This window comes from Spinacia oleracea, chromosome 4 (assembly GCF_020520425.1).
Source record: "Spinacia oleracea cultivar Varoflay chromosome 4, BTI_SOV_V1, whole genome shotgun sequence".
Lineage (NCBI taxonomy): Eukaryota > Viridiplantae > Streptophyta > Magnoliopsida > Caryophyllales > Amaranthaceae > Spinacia > Spinacia oleracea.
In genome coordinates this window covers 176409928-176428777 of record NC_079490.1, presented here as the reverse complement: position 1 = coordinate 176428777, position 18850 = coordinate 176409928, and the positions used below count along the sequence as shown (strand labels likewise).

The 18850-nt window shown below is 33.8% G+C and overlaps 1 protein-coding gene across 1 annotated transcript; it reads left to right on the top strand.

Annotated features, from left to right (window-relative positions):
• The first annotated feature begins 1954 nt into the window (after positions 1 to 1954).
• On the top strand, positions 1955 to 4048 carry LOC110792844 (uncharacterized). The gene is made up of 3 exons (XM_021997666.2): positions 1955 to 2435; positions 2534 to 2661; positions 3636 to 4048. The coding sequence occupies exons 1-3, from the start codon at positions 2211 to 2213 to the stop codon at positions 3799 to 3801; spliced, it is 519 nt and encodes a 172-aa protein (XP_021853358.1). The 5' UTR covers positions 1955 to 2210; the 3' UTR covers positions 3802 to 4048.
• Positions 4049 to 18850: the final 14802 nt, after the last annotated feature.

The following is an 18850-nucleotide window of genomic DNA, read 5'->3' as shown; positions in this document are numbered from 1 at the left end:
GTCAATGTTTATTAGAAAAATATAGAGAGAAAAAATTAACACAATAAAAATATTTGTCTAATATTAATAAGAAACAAAGTATGTCAATGTCTTTAATGGTCATTTTACATATTAAACAGCTAACAGCTATCAGCTATCAGCTAATTACCAAACACTTTTACACAAACAACTAATGCAACCAGCTAGTTAAATCAGCTAATGTAAACAGCTAACAGCTAATAGCTAACAGCTAGTCAAATCAGCTAATGCAAACAACTAATAGCTAACAGCTAACAATTAGTTAAACCAACAACTCCTAACCAAACAGGACCTATGACTTCATTTTTAATCACAAAAGATGGTCTAAATAAAGTTTATAAATAGTGCTAAAATAACGGATTGTTGTTATCAAAAAAGTTACTATAGAAGTATACTTTAGAATTTAGATTCAATATGTCATCCAATAAGTGGGACATCATCATCTTGAATCTTGTCCATCTTTCTGGACCGAAAGTCCACTTTGTGGGCCGATAAAAAGAAATGCAATTTTGGTTGGTGCGTAAGGGTTGTCAAATCGCGTTATCATCGACTATAAATTGAATATTTCGGTAAAATTTTGTATGGGATCAAACATGATCATGCGGATTGGATGTGTAAATGTATTTTTTTCGGATCACTTTGATTTTTGTCGAATGTTGGTCGGATCAGGTTAGTTATTAAGAGCCCTAATATTGATCAAATACTATCGGATTATGTAGCTCTTGCACCTATATGTTGAAATGTTGTGAACTGTTCGATGTTGACTTAAATTCTTCTAAGGTTTTGATTAATTTGAAGTATAAGAGTTGTGCATGGGTGCCGAATAAGTTTTATGTAATACTCCGTACTGTCGTATTTTCATAAGTCGCTAGTTATAAATAAGAAAATCATTATTTAAACACAAAAATTATAACTGCTAACACAAAATCTTAACTATTATTCTACTAATACAAAATCCTTACCGTTAACCCGACTATAACTATTAAACGAAAATCTAATACTTTGTATAACACTTTTTTTAATTAGAAAAAACTAACTAAACATAAGTATTTGTATTAAAAAGAAATAAAAAGCATTACTAAACCACATGAGTGCAATTTTCTAATTATAAAGTATAATTTGATCATAAATTATAATTGTCATTTTCTCAAACATTTGAATATATGAGGTTGTGACCATAGTGATACTAAAACAAATTAAATTAGTATATCTTTTTGATCTAATGCAAGTTGTTTTCCAATATTTTGTCATCTTGCTGAAGCTACTATTCTTTGAGTTATTATTCTACTCAGAACTTGTACATCCACTTGATATTTTATTAAAGTTGTCAATTAATAAAAGCTACGAGGTTAACTATAATAAAGCATTTTTTGATCGGTTAAATCATACATTTATACTTCATCACCTCTATTCGTTAGGGAAAATAATCTTCTATAGTTGACTTTTTTTTTGTAGATTTCAGCTACTTGACTAGCTAGGTGGCAGAAAATTATATCCACTGCCTGATATTAGTCTATCACGCCCCTTAGGTGGTGTAGTGATTCTACTGCATCTGATTTGTGTCCTTATCTCATATGAAAACTATTTGGTTTAATAAAAAAAAGTTTATCAAGAAAGAAAGACTATAGTCTATAATAAGTAACAATATAATAGAGGATTAGAGAGTGTCAAAGCAAGTAACTACAAAAAAAATAACTTACCTAACACTCAACATTATTATACTATAATTATAAATTTAATTGGGCACGTATATGACGTCGCCCTAAGTAACCGTCATTCCACTTCACATTTTTTTCTTGTTGCTCACCTTAATATCGTGAAAACTACCTTTTATCATTTGCCAAATTCTACATAACCTATGCTTTATATTTATTTATTTTTACAAATGAGCTAAGAGAATATAAATTTAAAATAAGAGGGATTAAGAAATATAATATATCATACACATGCTTTCAATTTTAACCAATAGACTAAGATCGCATTTGTATTTGTACTATGTGCCTATACTTTTGTATTTAAACTCTTTTGAATCTTTAGAAAGTTAGGTTGGAAAGGTAGCTGGATAATCTAAAAAAGAGAACAATTAAATTGCAAATTTCCACTACCAATACTATTTCTCATGCTTAGTTTCCAACTTATCAAAAACAGAAAAGGGGCATTAGCTAGTGAAATTGATCGTATACCAAGAAAATATGGGAGTGAAAAAGGCAGAGGTTCTAGTGAAATCAACTAAGCGCCCACCAACTCCGGCACCGGCACCGGCACCGCCACCGCCACCACCGCCTACACGGCCAAGGTGGAGTAGTTATACGAGGAGGGAGATAGAAAGGTTTTGGAGGAAGAGAAGACTTGAGGAAGAGGAGCACTTTCTTGCTGCCATCAAAGCTTCTGCTCGTCTCAGGGCTACTCATCTATCTGTAATTAGCTTGACTACTCTTTCTTTTTTTTTCTTTTGATTCGCGGTCCATGTAAACGTACATGTTATAGGTTGATTAAATGATCTTGCGTTTTACAGGAAGAAGAATATTTGTTGTTTATAGAGAACTTAGAGGAAGATAAGACCAAAGAAGAGGATGTTAACACCATCTTTCAAAACAAGAGTTATGGAAATAATCAAGAGATCCGTGTGGGAATTAAGGATTGGTATGTCATCTCTTTATTACGGTTTGATGGTTAATTATTTTCTTAATATATCTTCTAATTATGCCCCTGATTCTTTTGATCAATATGAATTTCCAGTTTAATTTGTAACTAAGAACTTCAACAAATTAGTTAAGCAAGTAATGAATTATGGAATTTTAACCCGAAATCCAAAATTAAAATGAAATCAAATTATAATTTAGTTTAGAAAAATTGATCATAATTAGTTTTCCAAAATAATTTGATTTGGATATGATGTGACTCCCAAATAAGAGGTGAAGTGGAAATCATACAAACGATCCACCAATAATATTGCAAAGCTAATGGGTGTATATTCATATTTGGCCAATAGGAAATATTCAAAAGCACAAAGTCTTAAACATGAATCTAACCAAAACTCAAATCCAAGATTGCCCAAATAGCAACAACTTTTGATTTGATTTTAAGTCCAAGATGACTCAAATTAATGTAAAAGTATTCTTTTTTAAGGAATTATGTACCCCTCACTCAAACTACAAACTTGGGTTACTTAAAAAAGGATACATAAAACTACGAATATTACTCCCTCCGTTACTTTTTGTTTATTACGTATTTCTTTTAGGGTGTTTCACAAATGTTTGTTACGTGGGAGAATATTTTCTTTTATAAGCTTATTATAATGTCATTTTTTGTGTCAGCTTTTAATTTTAATTGGTCCAATTTTTTCAACTTATTAAATTTCTTTACAATTTTCCAAGTATGTTAAGTTAACAATCTATGTACTTTTCCATTATTGGTTCATTTTGATAAATAAAACAATCTTATTGGTTATTGTAAGGATTAGTGGATTGAGGTTTTAATTGGGTTAATTATTTTAATAATAAAAAAAGAATCTTTATTATATGTTAATAAACGTGCAAAAGTCCAAACGTAACAAACAAAAAGAAACGGAGAGAGTATTACGGTATACTTATAATTTTACGTCTGACTTGTGTTAGGTGGACAAAGAGCAAATATGCTTACTTGAATGAACCATCGGTTGGAAGTGTGGGTCGACCAAGCAGAAGGTCAAACTACAAACCTGAAAGTATTATCTGGTTCTACAAGATGTCTTCCCCAGCGGCCACTGCCTCAGCTCAAGCTCTGTTTCTTGGAGTTTACTAAACCATGGCTTCTTAATTTCCAAATTCCAAGCAACAATACCATAATAAAATTAATCATTTGTAATGTTTGCTTGCATTGAAAAGCGTTGCGAACTTTGATTTGTGATTATGATCCTAGCTAATTGCCATGGATTTGATTAGCATGATTTGCTCTGTAATTATAAAGTTGTTAATTTGGATTTCAGCATGTACCTGTAATGAAAGATTCATGTTGATAATTAATGTAAATAGTCATGTTTTATGTGTCACATTATTCTTCATCTGAAATATGAATGTTCGTTTCCAATTATACATGTCCTTTCAAATTGAGTTGGTCTAAACTATTGCTTGGTTAATTGGTTTGAGGATGGTGTTATCTCTATGTTTTTGAACTAAGGTGGAATAATAAATAGTAAATAATAAATAACTAAATATAGAAACTAATAAATAATATTTAATAATTATAACTAATAACTAAATAATAAATTATAATCCGCATAAACATGTTTTTTTGAATGTAACATTAATTCATTAATAAAAGTCATACAACATGTACAACAGAAATCAAATTTAACAAATACATAACAAATTGAATCAAAAAGAGATATTCCTTCATCAAAACTACCATAATTGGGAAGATCTTGCACTGTGGGACATCTCTCGCACATATCGCTGGAACATACAACCTTTTCGGAGAGATGGTCTAACAATTTGTTGTAGCCGCGCCGCCCGCGCGGACGGTTTCCATCCGATTCATCTAAGTCAATTTGAAATTTTGATAACTGATTCAATCTCGTATAATTCTTTATCAACGAACCGAATTCACGACGATACTCCACCAAAACTATACTAATACTAAAACCCAAATACTCAACTAATCCCACCATAGGGGAACTTACTACACTCACTAATCCCACCTACACTCAAACGATGTAGTTTTATTGAATCTGAAGACAAACACATGAATAATTAAACCAAAAGCGCTAGAGAGAAAAAAGGGGGAGGAGGACGGCTTAATCCGCATACACATAATAATAAATAAGATATAATAAATACTATATTACAAAATAATAATAATAATAATAATAATAATAATAATAATAATATAATAATAATAATAATAATAATAATGTGGTTCGGGATACCCTTGTTGATGTTTGTTATCGGTCTGGGATCTCGGCGCGGAAAGAGGTTGATATTGGTCTCTCTGGGGGGAACGATGGAGCTCTCCGACCAGCAGACGTGTTGCTCTACTCTTGGGATCGGGGCTGTGATGTGTGTGTCGACTTGACGGGATCTTCTCCTCTGACACAGTCTGGGTTGTCTAGCTTTGCCCCAGGCCGGGTTGTGACTGATGCAGCTGTTCGGAAGCGGGCCAAGTACGAAGCACGTTGTAGGGCCATTGGTTATGGCTTTCTTCCATTCTCTTTCTCTTCTTTGGGCGAGCTGGATAAGGATGTTGTGGCGTTGTTGAAGCGGATTCAGAAGTTTTCTAGGACACAAGACATTGGGGCTCGTGCTGCTACTCATATTTTCACCGGGATAGGTTTTGCTATAGGTAGAGGAGTGGGGGCCTAGATTGTATCTCGGTTGCCCACTAATCATTTGTAAAATGTTTGACTTTGTTAGCATTTGATATAATAATAATAATAATAATAATAATAATAATAATAATAATAATATAATAATAATAATAATAATAATAATAATAATAATAATAATAACAACAACAACAATAATAAAATAATAAAATATAATAAATACTATTATTATTATTAATATTATTATAGTTATAATTTTTTAACGTGTAATCATTTTACATAAAGTTGGATGGAAGTATAAAAACAAGATGTGCTCCCACCCTTTTCTGAATGCAAAAACTCAATATGTGATTGTAATTTGAGATACTAATGTTCTTTTTGCGTGGACCTAGTCCACAATAATATTAGTGTGGACCCAAAACCAATAACTTTTTCTAACACCCTTTTTACATACATAGGGACCTTTATTATTCATATAATTACTTTAATTAATGAAACACCAAATTTCTTAGATATAGTAACTATTTTTTGTATCATAGTAACCTATGTTTTTAAAAGTTAATAGTGACTTAAAATCATATTATTCAAGCACAACATGTATCAACGACACCAATTTGATTTTTTTCATAATAATCATAATACACATGCCAAAATAAATTAGGAACAAGGTATGGTCCACCATAAATTTAGTGTGGACCAAGTCCATTTAAGAATCGGATTTTTCATGAAATACCCCCGAATTATGGCGTAATTCACCAAATGCCCCTCGACTTTCAGAAATTCACCAAATGCCCCTCACAAATGACTTAATACCCAAAATACCCTTACTAATGACGCGCCGTTAGTCCTCCGTTAGCCTAATTTTTAAATTCACCAAATACCCCTATTTTATTACTTATTTCATATAATACCCCTATTCTGAAACTTAATTCACCAAATACACATAACTTAAAATTACCCATTTTGATGATCAGCGGCTAGTTTTTATGTTTGAAAATTAGCCGTTGCTTATTGTTTGCTTATAAAAACCCATTTTCTGACTATTTATTGTAGTTTTTCTATTGTTTTGTTAATTTCATATCATTTTTGTCATGAGTTTTCTTTCAAAATCACCATCCACACCCATGAATCCACATATGTAAGAGTCCCAAACAATTTCTAATATTATGGGAGGAAATTTCCATCTGAGGCTCCGATACAACACTCAGTAAGTTTCAATTATGATCCAATAAGTTCAGGCCTCATCCAGTAAAGACAATGCACTTTAGCTGAGCAAAAGGCCAAAAAACCCCATTTTCAAAGGGATCTTATGTAAGTGAAGCTGAAGTAATTCAATCTAAAGCTAACACCTTAATTTTCTTATTGTCCGAATGGTAAAGAAACTAAGAAATCAAGTTCAATAACACATACATTTTTATCACAACCTCGATTTCAACTTGGATTCATGATGTGAAAATCTTGAGTTTGGAGGCAAATCTTTGTGCCAAGATTCATGTTTTTTCACTGGTTCATGAGCTTTGGAACATACCTTAGTTTCATTTTTTTTTCTTGTTCCCTCAAATCCAAAAATAGACATTTGTCCATAAATCTGACCATGTCAATAGGACCTAGCTCAAAAGAAAAGTGAGAAAACCTTTATGCCTCGTCTGTAAGGTTGAGAGAAAGTTAGGAGATTGAAGAAAGATGTTTGGAGGCAGTAGAGACAGGAGACAAAAGGGAGTTAACGTTAAATATGTGGCATGGAAGCAATAGAAGCCGAGGTAGCTGGAACATATGCGTTAGAATAAAATTAATAAGTGCTTTATTTTTAATCTGTTTGCATATGTTAAAGATATTTCCCATATTGAAAAAGGAATACCTTCCGATTGCGTGGTAAATATAATTAATTGGTCACATAAAGAATAAGGTACAAAAGAAGTAGCTATTTTCTTGAAGAGTTGCGACGTTTTGAGGTGTTTTAGGAGTGTTTTCTGTTTTAGTGTTGTACCGGAGCTTCAGATTGAGTGTTGTATCAGATATTCGGATGTCAAATTTTCTCCCATGATAACAAAATTTATTTGGGACTCTTACATATGTGGACTCATTGGGTGTGGATGATGATTTTGAAAGAAAACTCATGACAAAAATGATATGAAATTAACAAAATAATAGGAAAACTACAATAAACCGTCAGAAAAAGAGTATTTATAAGCAAACAATAAGCAACGGCTAATTTTCAAACACAAAAACTAGCCGTTGAGCATCAAAATGAGTAATTTTAAGTTATTGGTATTTGGTGAATTAAGTTTCTGAATAAGGGTATTTGGTGAAATAAGTATTAAAATAGAGGTATTTGGTGAATTTGAAAATTAGGTTAACGGAGGACTAACGGCGCATCATTAGTAAGGGTATTTTGGGTATTAAGTCATTTGTGAGGGGCATTTGGTGAATTTCTGAAAGTCGAGGGGCATTTGGTGAATTACGCCAAAATTCGGGGGTATTTCATGAAAAATCCGTTTAAGAATTGGTGGGGATACTAATACTCCGTAATAATAATAATAATAATAATAATAATAATAATAATAATAATAATAATAATAATCATCTAATATATATATATATATATATATATATATATATATATATATATATATATATATATATATATATATATATATATATAAAGGAGGCATATTTGCTGAAATATTAGAGCGCCACCTAGGATTACTATTGGTTTCGGCCAATGAAAAATAAAATTTCTAATTTATTTTTGAATTTAAAAAATTGAGTGCCATGTAGATAATTAATTAGGTGTCACATAGATATTTTAATTAATTAATTATTAATATATACAACTCCAATGTTGCAGGAAGCTACCTTCTACTGCAAGATATTCCACAAGATTGAGGATAGTTGTTGATAGAAACAGAATAGAAGAAGAAGAAGAGAAAGAGAGAAGAATTCAGGAAACAGAAAGAGAAGAAGAAGAAGAAGAAGAGAGGTTGAGAGAGAAAGAGTTTAGGGAAAGTTTGTAATAAAATAAATTTCGATCCAAAATCAAACACTAATCTAAAATAAAATTCAATCCAAAATCAAACACTAATCCAATATTAGAGCGCCACGTAGGAAATCTAATGGTTTTGACGAATGAAAAATAAGATTTCAAGATTATTTATGAATTAAAAAAGTCGAGTGTCAATATATAAAGGAGGCATTTTTTCTGAACTATTAGAGTGCCACGTAGGATTACTAATGATTTCGGCCAATGAAAAATAAGATTTCTAATTTATTTTTGAATTGAAAAATTGAGTGTCACGTAGATAATTAATTAGGTGTCACATAGATATTTTAATTAATTACTAATATATACAACTCCATCTAAAATAAAACACTCTAATAATTAAAGAAACAAATCTAAAATAAAATTCAATCCGAAATCAAACACTAATCTAAAATAAATTTCAATCCAAAATCAAACACTAATCTAAAATAAAATTCAATCCAAACACTAATCCAATATTAGAGCGCCACATAAGAAATCTAATGGTTTTGGCGAATGTAAAATAAGATTTCAAGATTATTTATGAATTAAAAAAGTCGAGTGCCACGTAGATAAAAAAATAATTAAGTGACGCGTAGATATTTTTATTAATTGATTACGAATATTACGTATACAACTCCATCCAAAATCAACCACACTAACAATTAAAAAAATAAATCTAAAATGAAATTCAATCCAAAATCAAACATTTATCTAATCTAATATATAAATACAGCAGTTGGTATATATAATAGTTTTATTTTAACTTAAGAATTTAATAGAATCCGTGCATCGCACAGGCTAAAATCTAAAGACAACAATTATTTTTGACGAGATTGTACGTGGTAGCGTTAATCGAGACAGAGAGGTTCATGAAGCAATCTTCATGGAGGAGAAGGGTTAGAAGCGGAAGGTAGTAGCAATAAGGCAAGCTGCAGAAGGCGAGCAATACAAACCCTAACATCAAGTGTTGGTACTATGATGAGGGACATAGGATATATTCAATCAAAGTGTCCTACTATCCTAGGTACAAGGAAGACTTGATGTCGTTGAGAAACTGGAGGTGCTGCTACTATATATTGTTGTTGTTGAGGATATGACTCTCATTGTGGAAAAGAGTAAAGATCCAAAAGAGGGTTTGATGTTAGAATCGGGATGCTCACGACATATTTGTTGCATGAAGGAGTTGTTTATCTCTTATAAATAAAGTGATGGGTTGTGTGTTACCTTGCTTAATGGGGATGAGGTTAAGATTGGGGTGTAGGTATGGTTGAGATCAAGACACGTGATGGAGGACTCAAAACTTACGAGAGATAAGGTATATTTTGAGACTTGATCGATATATATCTCAAATGTTTGGATCGTTTGCATGTATGGCTTTGTTTATGTTATTCATGTTGCGCGAAGTCGTTTCGAGTTTGAGGGAAGATGTAATAAACAAAACATTTTCTTACTTGGAAGAGGTAGTGAACGAGTCTGGGTCTTGGGTCAATGTCAGTTCGTTTACTTACTAAAACAGGCAAACAAGATATGGGTAATGTACTTAATTATACAAAATTATCTGAGGGGAGGAAATCTAATTAAATTCCCTCATGAGCCCCTTGTGTTTTATGATTAATGTTATTTGCTATATTATTGCAGGGGTCGTTCCTAATTTTTTTTTACACACGTTGGAGTATGTGGACTATGGTGAAAGTATGGAGTTGTCTGTCATGATGTCGATCTCATTGGTATCTATGTGGTTTTCCCCATCTTAAGCTGGTCTCTAAGGGGAAGATTGTTAGATTCAAGAGTGGAGGTGGTTCAAGGGAAGCTTGGAGACTTGGAGTCGTAAAGCGCTATATATGGTTTGGTTTAAGTCAAAGGGATGCAAGGCGACTTGAATTTGCACAACTCCAAGTTAGTTAAGGTTCATATTTATAGAGGTGTCAAAAACTGACCCGACCCAAAACACCAACCTGAACCGACCGAACCCGTAACTGACCATGATCTGAAATTTTGGTAAAACAGGTAACCCAAAATCCGACCTGTACCCGACCCAAAAAATCAATAACCGATTTTAACCCGATGTTGTATGACCCGAGCCCGAACCAGACACCCGGCCGAAAGATGACCGATAACCGAAACCCCACTGAAAAATGACTGAACCCGATTCGATACCCGACAATGACCTTAACCCGTTTTTACCACATAACCTGTTAGTAACTCGACATGTACAATAAATATTTTACGCTTGAATATTTTGAGATGAAATCAGTTATTGACTCATTCTTAACCCGTGTTTGAGAGTGAACCCGACCTGAATTTTAATTGACCCGAAAATTATCCGATCCGATCCCAAACCCGAGATTAACTGCTACAAACCCGACTATATAAGACCCAAACCCAAAATTGAACCCGACCCAAACTTGTCTCGACCCGAACCCGACTTGTACCCGAAATGAGAAAAAACCTGACACGATCCGAAAATCAACCCGACCAAACCCAAAAGATAAAGTGACCCGATACGACCCGACATGTTCATGACCCGAGACACGAGATCACCCGACCCAAACCCGACCCGATGACCTGTTTTGACAGCTCTATATATATAAAGGAGGTATATTTGTTGAAATATTAGAGCGCCACCTAGGATTACTATTGGTTTCGGCCAATGAAAAATGAGATTTATAATTTATTTTTGAATTAAAAAAATCAAGCCACGTAGATAATTAATTAGGTGTTACGTAGATATTTTAATTAATTAATTATTAATATATACAACTCCATCCAAAATCAAACACTATAATAATTAAAAAATAAATCTAAAATGAACTGCATGCATCGCTTGTACTTATGGGCTTAATGAACCGCATTTCAAACCATACCTTGATAAGTTCATAGTTGTTTTCATTGATGATATTGTGGTGAATTTTGAGAGTAAAAAGGAACATGAGGACCATTTGGGAAAGTGAAAACCAAATATATGCCAAGTTGTCAAAATGTGAGTTATGGCTTAAGGAAATATCATTTTTAGGTCATGTTATTCTTATAAAGGTGTACCTGTTGACCCTGAGAAAATAAAAGAAATTATGCAATGGCCTAGTCTAACCAATGTCCTTGAAGTACAAAATTTTTATGGGTTTAGCTGGATATTATCTAGGAATTTTTCAAGACTTCTCTAAGGTTGCCTTACCTATAACCCGACTAGTTATAAAGAATACCAAATTTGTGTATAATGATGATTGCAAATATGCATTTCAAGAACTTAAGAGACGTCTCACCATTGCCCCTATTCTTATCCTTCCATCAGGAACTGAAGAACTCGTTATTGATAGTAATGCTTCTAAGCATGGGTTAGAATGTGTCTTAATGCAAAATGAAAAGGGCCATGGGTTATGCTTCTCGCCAACACAAAGTCCATGAACAAAAATACCCTACTCATGATATTGAACCTACAACTGTTGTTTTTTCCCTCAAAATCTGTAGACACTATTTATATGGTGTTTCGTGTCACATATTCACTGATCATAAAAGTCTTAAATACATTTTCACCCAAAAAATAGCTCACATGAGAAAACGTAGGTGGTTATAACTCCTTAAAGATTTCAATTGTGATATACAATACCATCCCAGAAAGGCTAACGTTGTTGCAGATGCATTGAGTCAAAAATCTCACCTAAATTCGACCTTACCTTATTCCCAAGCCAATCAAGATGATCTGCAAACGACGGAATTCGAGTTCATTAAGAATAAAGGAAGTTTATTTTAATGTGTAGTAATATGACCAACTTTGATTGATGAGATTATGGAAGCACAAAGTAAGGACTTGCGATTGTAACGAATACTCATTGTGGAAGTCGTGACCATTACGTTCGAGATTATCCCAAGTTGATGTTGTCAACTATAAGTGTTAAAGGGTTATGTATTGGCAGCGACCACGGAACCAATGATATTTTTAGTATTTCTCAGCGACCTGTGACTGGAGAAGTTTCTATAACGAAACAACATGAAAAAGGCAAAGCTGGTATCAATAGTTCCTATAACGTTTCTAACAATTCTGAACCATGTTATTTGTTGGTGTTATATTCCTACATTTATTATTTATCATATATGTTCAGAGTTTATACCAAATTATTTGTTATTTTAGGTAGTTGAGTACCATGCATATTGAGATGATGTAATGAAATGATGCTAGGTTGGAAATTATGAGGAGGATTGACAGTTATTCGTATAACGATATGAGAGTAGGATTCTCCAATGACTAAGAGAAAAAAGATCAAAATTTTAAGTTTATTAAACAATTATGGAAAGGAAAATTTCAGTTGCCTATATAGTAAGTGCTCAAATATATTTTGAAAAGGATATATGATAGACCCCTACCAAGAGAACAAGATCTTAGATTTCACCCTATCTTTATTTCATCACAAAAGGATGTCATGAGATGAGTTAATTTGAGGGAATCATTTGAAGAACGATAACATGAAGATGTCACCTTGGGAACCCCAATCTGATGTGCAAAGACACGATAGTGTATGAGTATAAGTTAAAGTGAATCAAAACAAGTTATATACCCCATATCAATGAAATTGGTACAAAAGTGTTTTTATATACTAAACGTTGTAACCCAAATACCATAAAGTTAGTTGAAATTATTTTGGGATTTCCAATTTTATGTAAGATCTTGGTGAGTCAAAATTAAAACCTGTGTTTTGATGCATTATAGTTTAAGAATTATGAAGAACTCGAGGAATAAATTTTGAGGAAAATACATGAGTTCAATAAAATTTTAAAATGTGTCAAATTGGCAAGGTATGATCTTTGTATACACTTAGAAGTAGATTCAAAGGCTATGAATTAACAATCTAGAGTGAACAACCTAAACTAACATATGTCTCTAAAGTATCTACCTTATGTTTTGGGTAAATATTCCAATCTCACCCATGCCTATGTTCGAGAATCGAGTCACGTAATTCGGTTTAAGCCCTTCCATCTATAGAAGGATTTGACTATTAGGGGGGGTGGAACTGTGGAACAACATTGTTTTGAAGAGAAATCAAAGAAGCATGTGCTAAAGGACTGAAATCGACAAGATTCGTTTAATCCAATAAACAAAGTAAGCTATAAAAGGAATACAATTCGAAGTTGAAATTAAAGATCACGTGTTCAACAAAAGAAATAATGAGAATTTGTCAATCTGGAGAATTGGGTCCAAAATACATCGGGCAATACGAGATGTTCGAAAGAGTAGGTGAAGTAGCATATCGACTTTCTTTACAAATCGACTTAGAAACACGGTGATTTTAATAGCTAAAGTCTTGTGGGCTAATCATTTCATATCTAAGGCTACGAGGGAAGTCGAAACACAAATAAAATCGGAATATCACTAGTTATTTGCTAAAGAATATGTGATTTACGAATCTTTACGAATGAATATGTTATATTATTGTCTCAACCATGGAAGTATGCTAGATTAAATGATTGATTATAACCTGTATGTGTTCAATAGTGACCATTAATCTAAGTCTGACTGAGCTCCAGTTTCGATGATGAAACTTTTTCTAAGGGGGTAAGGGTGTAATACCCCAGATTTTTAAAACTCGATTAATTAAGCTTAAATTATTTTTAATAACTTGAAATCGTTTTAAATCTTAATTTTAGATTTTTAATTCAATTAACGAGAACTTTATTTGACTTGAAAATTTTAAAAATTTTAATTATTTTCAGATTTTATAATGTAATTAGGAAAATTATTTTGACGTATACAATTATTTCGAATTTTTAAAGCATAAAAGAGTAAAATAAAATTCTGAACATTAACCAAATTTTCTATTTACAAAAATACCTTTATTCAATTAAAGAAACTGAAAGAAATTCTTCTTCTTTCTGCTTCTTCTTCACGACACTTTTGGTTCCCATGAAAGTCAAAGAATAGCTTTACGCTTGTCACAAAAAGGGTGTAATTTTTAATGATTGAAGCTACGCATCCTTTTATCTTCCCTTAGTCATCAATTTTCCTGCATTCTCCTTACACTTGTCATCTCAAGCAATCTGAATTTAGCTCAATCCTTATGTAAATAGACAACCCCATGGCTAAAAGTAGCTTCTCAACTATCCCAGAAAACTTCAAAATTCAGTTGATCTTGATGAGTCATATTTGTATAGGGTATTTTAGGCGCATTTAGGTTGCATTATTAGGCATTTATATCATTTTAGTTGCATTTAGGATCACATTTGCATAAGTTGTCGTTGTCGTACTCTATTACGCCCCGTTTGTGTTTTCTTAATGTTTCAAGTGATTTTACGGTCATTTGGATGCTTTTGGAGTGTTATGAGTTGATTTGGATGATGAACGGATGGAATGTTGACTCGAGGATCATTGCATATCTCTAGGGATAATTTTGAGTCAACAACGAAGCTAAACGCTACTTTTCTAAGCATCAAAACGGACAAGCGTTCACTCTTTTGACGATATCTCAAGTTCTACATGTCGGAATGAGACGGTTTTTATTGGACAAGAAAGTAAACTTCAAGAGCTTTCGAACGACAGGTCACACGTCCTTATAGGCATTGTAAAACAAGAGTTATGACATAAACAAGATGGCTCGACTATCCGATTCGCCCACGGCCTAAAACGCAGGCCCAACTCTCCTCCTTGGGCGCAAAAACCAGCGACCAACCAGCGGGCCCGCTGGTTTCTGCGCCCAAGTGATTTCCGCGCGTGTTTTGGTCTTCGTGATTGTCCAATTAAATCTTAGCTTATGTAATTGTTATTTTTTCCTATTTTGTTTAGAATTTAGGAAGCATATAAATACTTCAAGGGAATGCTTTTATCCCTTATGCTTTTTTTTTTCCCTTATTGTTTTAATTCTCCTAGAACTCCTCTTTCACGTTTTTTCTCTCTTTTCTTTTTCATGAACCATAGTTTTTCTACAAACTCCATTAATGTAATTCTTTGAGGTATTATTGATTTTTGTTTTTATTTTATTTATTGCTTTTAATTATGTTTTCATTCTTAGATTTGATTTTCATTGTTCGTTTCATGATTGAGTAGTTCGCTTTCTAGGGTTTGGGAATCCATGTTTATGTTATGAATCTTTATTTTTATTGTTGATGGTTTAATTATTCATTGATATTTCTAGTTGATTAGGTTTATATTGTTAATATTTGCAATCTGATTAATTGTTTGATTAAATCATGCTAATAGTATTTAGAATCGAAAGATCGAATTTTAGAGGCTTACCTACAACTAGCAATTCTGATTATGTTAGCGATCGTACTGCATATGTTGAATTGAGAGTGTTAAGACCTGACCGTAGGATTAACTTGTGCTCTAGATAATTTGAATATTTGAGTTGTTGATGATGTTTTGATTGATTCTGAACTATGAACATGGTGAACCATTGCCCTAGATCTTTTAGTTTATTTTTCTTTTTATTTTAGTTTAAACATTGAATCCTAAATTTCGTGATATTGTTAGTTTCGCCATACCTTGAAAGCTAGATTTAAATAGCCATCTCTCTGTGGATTCGACCCTGCTTACCCTACTACATTGTTAGGAGGTTTCGTTAGGATTTTATTTTTGACGGGTGTACGACAGCCTATCAAATTTTGGCGCCGTTGCCGGGGATGACGGTTTTATTTTTCTTTTTAGCTTTTATTTTTGGTGAGACTACATTGTATATATTTTTTGGTTTGTGTATAAAATTCCCTTTTTTAAAAATACACATGGCTTCTATTTGTTTTCCTTAATTCGAGAATGAAGTGTTTTGGAGGTATTATTATAGGCTCGGAGATTTTCTTGGTTCAAATCATCTTTTTGAACAATGGGAACTATGTATGGTGATTTATGAGGGATTGAATGAAGGTACAAGACTGGTGTTGGATTCCATGAGTAGTTATATATTTGTGGAGAAGACTCCAGAAGAGTGTTGGGATTTGATTGAGCAATTAGCTAGGGATACGTATGAGTGAGAGATGACAATGTTTGTTGAACCTACTCTGCAAAATTTCTCTTTTCCTATTCCTCAAACTCACACCCCCTCCCCCATATTATTGTTCTTATTGTCATTGTCATGACCATGATACTTCTCTTTGTCCCTATAACGAGTCATATGTTAGTACTGTCAACCCTTTCCTTCGATTTGATATGCAAAATTTCCAACTTGAACCATCTTATTATGACATGAAAATCCTTTATAATGATGATGATGAAGATGGTGGATTTGTTGAGAATGTTAGTTCATTAGAGGAAGTTTATCATTTGACTTTTGGTACTGATGAGGAAAAGTTGGATATAACGGAGACTTTGGAGGATGAAGAATCACAAATGGTTGTAGAATCGTTGGTTGAGAAACCGTTGGTTGCGAAACTTTTGGTTGACGATTTTAGTGCCGAGTTTGTTCACGAGGGTGGAATTATAGGTGAAAGCATTAATGTTGAGACTATATCTCCTCCCGCCTACGTCCCGTTCTCGCGAAGGCTTGATCTTTTTCCTACATCCCCCATGTTAAGTCTTTCGCACTTTATCAATAGGTCTCCATTCCATGACACATTTGACCTTGCCGACCTTGATGCTCATTCTAAAACGTTTACATTGCCCGAGGAGCAATTAGAGGGAGGTTGTAAATATTCTCCTTTTTCTTTTTCTTTTGATTTTTCCTCTACTTCTGATTCTTTTTCTTTTAGTTTTATTTTTTCTGCTTATTTATCTAATACCCTATTTGCGAGGATGAATTTGGTTTTACTCAAGCCATACATAGTGCTCAATGACATGTTTGCAGGGGCATTTGATAAATTACTCAAGGCGTTGGATTCTTCTGATTAACAATTTGAGTGAAGTCAAGCTAATGACTTAAAACGAGCGCTTATCGGGAGGCAACCCGATTCCTAACTTTCCTTCATTTCAATTTTCTTCATTTATTTCCATTTAAATTTAGTATTTTATTTCTATTTGCTTAATTTATTGAAAAAAAAATTAAAAAAACAACAAAAGCACAAAAATATTTTCCTTTGAGTTCACTTGAATTCAATTCTTATTTTATTTTTAGATTAGTTTTTCGTTAGTCGTTTTTATTATTTCTTTTTATTTTTATTTCTTTTATTTTTTGTGTTTAATTTTTTCTAACGATTCTAATTTTTGAGTTTAGTGGTGCTTGTTTTTTTATTTTAGGATTTGTAGGTGCACGATCAAGTTTTTGGATGAATCAACAAGCCTTGCAGCTCGCTCCAGCACATGCGCAAGCCAGCACTTGCCCAGCGAGTTAGTTGGTCGCTGCTCCTTCATCCGCGCATAAACCAGCGTCAAGCCAGCTACGTCGCTGGTCGTTCTCCCCTCGCAACTCAACCCTCTGCCTTGCCCACTGGCGAACCAGCGATGTCGTTGGATTTCTCGCCTCCCTCTTGATTCAAAAAAATAAAAACGAAACCCATCTCCTCTATTTCACAAACCCACGAGAAATCCTGCACCATCCCCATCGCACCTCAACCACAACCTCCGCCGCCACCTGCACCACCGGAGGACGGCGACGCACCAGAACCACCCTACCTCTCTCACCGGCGCAACAACCATCACACCACCCCTGCGCACCCTCAAACACCACGCCCGCGCAACCAGTTCGCGACCTAACCTTCTCCAACCCCGTTCCCTCTCCCTCCAGCCACCGCCGTCGTCGCACCACCCTCCGTCAACCTCCGTCGTCTCACCACCCTACGTCATCCACCACCAACCCGCCACATTTCCTCACCCACGAGACAACAGAAGCCGCCCTCCTTCGCACAGTTCCCCCTTCGAATTCCTTCCCTCCCGCGCACCACCAGGTCGTTCAACATACATCACCGCCGCCGGCCTCCTGAAATACGGTGGTGGGCGCACCACCGCACGACCAGCCAACCAGCCCACCACCTTCCCTTCTCTTCACCACTCCAATGTCCCACCTTCACCATTATTTTGTAATTTTGTTTATGAATTTAAAACCCTAACTTTTGAAATCAATTTGGGCCTTTTTTTTTTTATTCTATATGGACATTGGCAAATTGTGTAGTATTGGTGCTTGTTTGCGGAATTCATGTGAATTTGCAACCAAATTCTGGTCTTTGTGGTGCACAAAAGGTTTTAAAATTTCAAGTTTTCTAAACTTTATTCACTTGAATCATTTTTTGAAAAGGAAATTGGAATTTTGATGTCAATATTGGTTGTTGAATTTGAATGGTTGTCATTGTTGGTGATATGAATTATTTGTTGAGATTGGTTAATGCTTGTTGGTTGTTGAGTTTGAACTATTAGCGCGCATTGGCGAATATTATCTGAATTGCTTGTTGATATTGTTTAACGTTTGTTGATTGTTGAGTTCAAACTGTTAGCATTAGGAGATTATTGATTATTGCTTGAACTATTCGTTGGGATTGATCGTTGAATCTTGAAGTATGCACCGTCTTGGTTGGTTGGAGTATTTTAAATTGTGGTTGTTGCTTTATGAAAACAACTAAACCAACTAGCTCTCACCCAAATCCACCACATCCATGGAGATTGG

Bases quoted from the DNA above. Each gene is read 5' to 3' on its own strand.
- LOC110792844 (XM_021997666.2), top strand. From the start codon at position 2,211: ATGGGAGTGAAAAAGGCAGAGGTTCTAGTGAAATCAACTAAGCGCCCA. The intron at 2,436-2,533 runs GTAATTAGCTTG...TGCGTTTTACAG, and splicing joins TCAGGGCTACTCATCTATCT to GAAGAAGAATATTTGTTGTT. The intron at 2,662-3,635 runs GTATGTCATCTC...GACTTGTGTTAG, and splicing joins CGTGTGGGAATTAAGGATTG to GTGGACAAAGAGCAAATATG.